Source organism: Aplysia californica, unplaced genomic scaffold (genome assembly GCF_000002075.1).
Source record: "Aplysia californica isolate F4 #8 unplaced genomic scaffold, AplCal3.0 scaffold00264, whole genome shotgun sequence".
NCBI lineage: Eukaryota > Metazoa > Mollusca > Gastropoda > Aplysiida > Aplysiidae > Aplysia > Aplysia californica.
In genome coordinates this window covers 824414-828473 of record NW_004797534.1, presented here as the reverse complement: position 1 = coordinate 828473, position 4060 = coordinate 824414, and the positions used below count along the sequence as shown (strand labels likewise).

Below are 4060 nucleotides of genomic sequence, written 5' to 3'. Positions count from 1 at the left end.
GATATACATATTAATATAATATATTTATCTAATTGATAGAAGGGAGTTAATGAAAGACAGACATACAGACAGACAGACAGAGCTATCTTAGCTTGATAATATAGTGTAAAGTTTTATCTTTGTAAATTTTGTAAGGGGTGTCTAAAAAAAAGAGGATTCTCAGTCATCTGAGTATTGATTTTAGCAAAACTTCGAAAAAATAACATTTAACTAGAGTGACGTTAAGCCTGTAAATATAAAAAAATCAAGAAACGAGTTCCAGAAATATCACGTTTTAAAAATCTCAACTGTTTTTGGGTAAAACGCCAAACGTTACCTCTTAAAAAGCGTTCAGGTACAGTAAGAGGTGTGATAGGCTCGTTCGTTTTTCAAGACGAAGAAGGTAAAACCAACGACGGTCAAATCAGATGGATATCTCACCATGCTGAGAAAGTTTTGTTGAAGTTTTGGGAGCAGAAGCTGTTAAGCTGTACAGGCCTGGTTCCAGTGGGATTGGGGGGGGGGGGGGGGGGGGGGGAGAGAGAGAGAGAGACACCCATTCGTCAAGAGTGGTCCTCGTGTGGTTCCAAATTGGAACAAAGATAGCCGAGTTATTGCTCTTCAATCGAATCCTCTATTTATCTTTTTCTTTTTTTCTTTTTTTTTTAAGCACCGTTGTTTATTATCGTTTCCGTTATAGAAATGGAACAGCACACATTTGTTCAACTAGTCGAAACTGCTTGATTAGGTACGCGAAAAGTCGAGGCTGTAACTGCACACTGTGTGTGCTTGTGAGTGTGCACGAGCGTGTGTATGTTTGTGTGTGTGTTTATTTGTGTGTATATTTGTGTGTGTGTGTGTGTGTGTGTGTGTGTGTGTGTGTGTGTGTGTGTGTTTACGAGAGCGGTGGCGGAGAGTAGGAGATATGTGAGTGAGAGTTAAGTCAGATAAAAGAGGCTTTGATTTTGCTTGTCTGCTTGTTTATTTGTTTTTGTGTGTTTGTTTGTTAGTCCGCAAGGGGGAGAGGAAGAGACGAAATAATATGATATGATGGAGAGAAAGGGTATACAGGCTTTTGAGTGTGTATGTTTTTGTATTTGTGAGTGCGTGATTTATGAGTTCGAGAAAGAGGGGGGAGGGAAGCAGATATGTGAGTGAGAGTATGTTTTTGCGCGCGCGCGCGCGTGTGTGTGTGTGTGTGTGTGTGTGTGTGTGTGTGTGTGTGTGTGTGTGTGTGTGCATGTGTGGACGTGTGTATGTATGTGTGTGTATGCGTGTGGGTGGGTGTCTGTTCGTATGATATATTATGTGCGTGCATGAGTATATTGGCAATATTGTGTGCATACTCATAATGGTTTCCTTTTGAATCAAATGTACGTGTACTATTCTTATGTCACGTGTAAGCCCTATATCTCTGTTTGAAGTGTAGTGACTCAAGCGGAACAATTACTTAAAGTAGTTGTGCGCGACAGTCTCCTAGGACATTTTCGACTGTAATTCAAGCTGCTCCTTGTTTTACATTCCCAGACAACCTGCACATCACATACGTGAAGAAAGAAGACGGCGAAGATGGCAAGTCCTGGCACTGCACAGCCATGAACAATGTGACCCGCTACAGCGAGGTGGGACCCCAGCACGTCATAACGGTCCAAGGATGTACGTATTTGCAGGAAAATAAATCGTGGTTTGTCTGGAAATAATTTAGTGAACGAAATTTGAAGGATGCGTTGCGACAAGATCAATCTGCCCATCTTTATTGTATCTTTTACAAGTCTAACTCTCTGTAAATTTTCTTCCGAATCTATCTATCTATCTATCTATCTATCTATCTATCTATCTATCTATCTATCTATCTGTCTGTCTGTCTGCCAGTCCGTCTGTTTCTTTCTTTCTGTACATAGTCAGCCACTACGGCTCACCTACTACTTGTTCTTGAATCTGACGACAGTGATAACTTTATTTTGGATTTGGAAGTGAAATTATGGACTTCTTTTCTGGTATATTTTCTCAGCGACCCCTACCGACACAGGAATGAAGCTCGTTTGGCCAATGAGCCGCTCCAACGAGTGGGCGCTGATTGGTTCAAATCTTAGGCTCAAATGTATCTTCGCCGGCAAGTAAGTACAACCTTTCGGTGATTCTTTGTTTATTGTTGTCGTTGTTGTTGCAGTTGTTGCAGTTGTTGTTGTTGTTGTTGTTGTTGTTGTTGTTGTTGTTATTGTTATTGTTGTTGTTGTTGTTGTTGACGCTGCTGTTGTTGAGTGCACTCATATGACCTTATGCAGTTGCAAGCGATGTAAAACATGTGTTTAAAAATGTTGTTTCTTTCATTGTTGCTGTTGTTGTTGTTGTTGTTTTTGTTGTTGTGTACATAAAAGCGGCGCGGTTTGTTTTAGAATTGAATTGGGTAATGTCGCCTGGAAATAACATTTCTTTAATTGGTGATAACAAGGGGGGGGGGGGGGGTATCAGATCTCAGCCTGCTCATTATTCGTAAAAATCTGTTGGCCTAAGTGTCTAAAAGTTGCGCTAAACAATTAATGCTCAACAACAAGAAAGAAGGGAAAAATATTCAAAGGACGCCTCCACTGGGTAGAGAGTTCATAATAGCTTACTTTAAAAAAAGTAGAAATATGAATTCTGTTAACGCCAAATTGTGAGTAAGGTTTTCCCTAAATTCAGAGAACGATGGGGGGGGGGGGGGGGGGTAGGGGGGTGTCAGGGTCACAGTATTTGCATCTTTTTAGCGAAAAGCCATGTCCTTATTTTTAAATTATTTTTTTTGTAAGTGTTTTACGGCGCTCGCAACTGCATAAGGCCATATGATCGCGTGGGACACGATAAACATTTTCAGTTGGTAGGAAATTTTGAATTTTGCCCAGATGGCGATTTTAGACCACCAAGGGATCTTTAACATACGCAACGTGCACACGGGACCTCCGAGATTTTTCGCCCTTGTCCGAGAAGGCTAGGTGTAGATCTTTTCTACCATAAGATCACGGGTGTGACTGAAAGACAGCAGTAAGAAGGAGCCATGGAGTAGCAGTAGAAAGGCTGCAAAAAGAGTCAGGATCCCAGAGGAGGAAACAAAGGATGTGAGGGTGTGGGGGTAGAAAGTGGAGACGAAAGCAGACGGCAGAGCATTGCTAGAGAGCAGAAAATGAGGTATAAAGAGACACTATTAAAGAAGAAAATTTTTCCGTCGCTACCCGGATTCGGGCCCGGGACCTTTGAATGAGAGGCGAACACCTTAACCTCTAGGCCACGAGAGCCCCCGTCCATGCCCCGTGATCAATCAACTCCCTGAGGACACACATTCTGGCCAGTCGACAACACTTGAAGACGTGCTGCTTGGGACACTTTTAAAAGAAGTATAACTTCTTTTTTCATACTGGATTTTTTTTAAATTACTCATTTTTAAATCTGAAACGTTAAAAAGGCAGGCAACACCAGGCATGCAATAAAATATACAAATTTGCGTTTCTAAAATAAAATGGTGAAATGGTATGGGTTTAACGCCCCTATCAACACTATTAGGCTATTTAAGACGCGGGACCTTCGAGTTTAACGTCCATCTCCGAAAGGACCGAGCCAAGTTTGAAATCTTGTAAAGAGCCTTTCCCAAGGACGCAAGTTCGAATCGAGCTGAGGCTCGAACCCCCGAACCCGCAATCTAATTATTACGAGTCCGGTCGCCTAACCACTAGGCCACCGACGCCCCTTTCGCGTTTCTGTTGCGTGGGATAATTCGAAATGTGGCGCAGCATCACCTTTGTCTGCTGCTGGTCGGACATGTTATTTGTGGCAGCTGTGTCCATAAAGAGGGTGAGAGGGGTTTTTTATGTGTGTCCCTTGCCCATTTAAAAAAATCAACTTGAAGCCTTATGATTAGTAGAAAAAGATGTGCATGATAGCCGTAAGTATTAGGCCTACGTACATAATAATTAGTGTCACATGTTAGCCTAATTTGTAATGATTTGGTAAAATTGTGGCCAAAGAGCTGAGAGCAAAGATGGTTTTGATTGTAATGGCTCTAGTGATTGATGTTGTGAAGTGATGTAAATGTAAACAATTCTTGTCC

General features: G+C 41.7%; 1 protein-coding gene across 1 annotated transcript in view; it reads left to right on the top strand.

Annotated features, from left to right (window-relative positions):
• LOC101861213 (neuroglian) overlaps positions 1 to 4060 on the top strand; it is a gene marked incomplete in the record, with an annotated part of 43624 nt that overhangs the window by 10664 nt on the left and 28900 nt on the right. Inside the window, 2 exon segments of the mRNA XM_005100916.3 lie at positions 1507 to 1635; positions 1991 to 2096. Coding sequence (XP_005100973.2) covers positions 1507 to 1635; positions 1991 to 2096 — 235 coding nt within the window.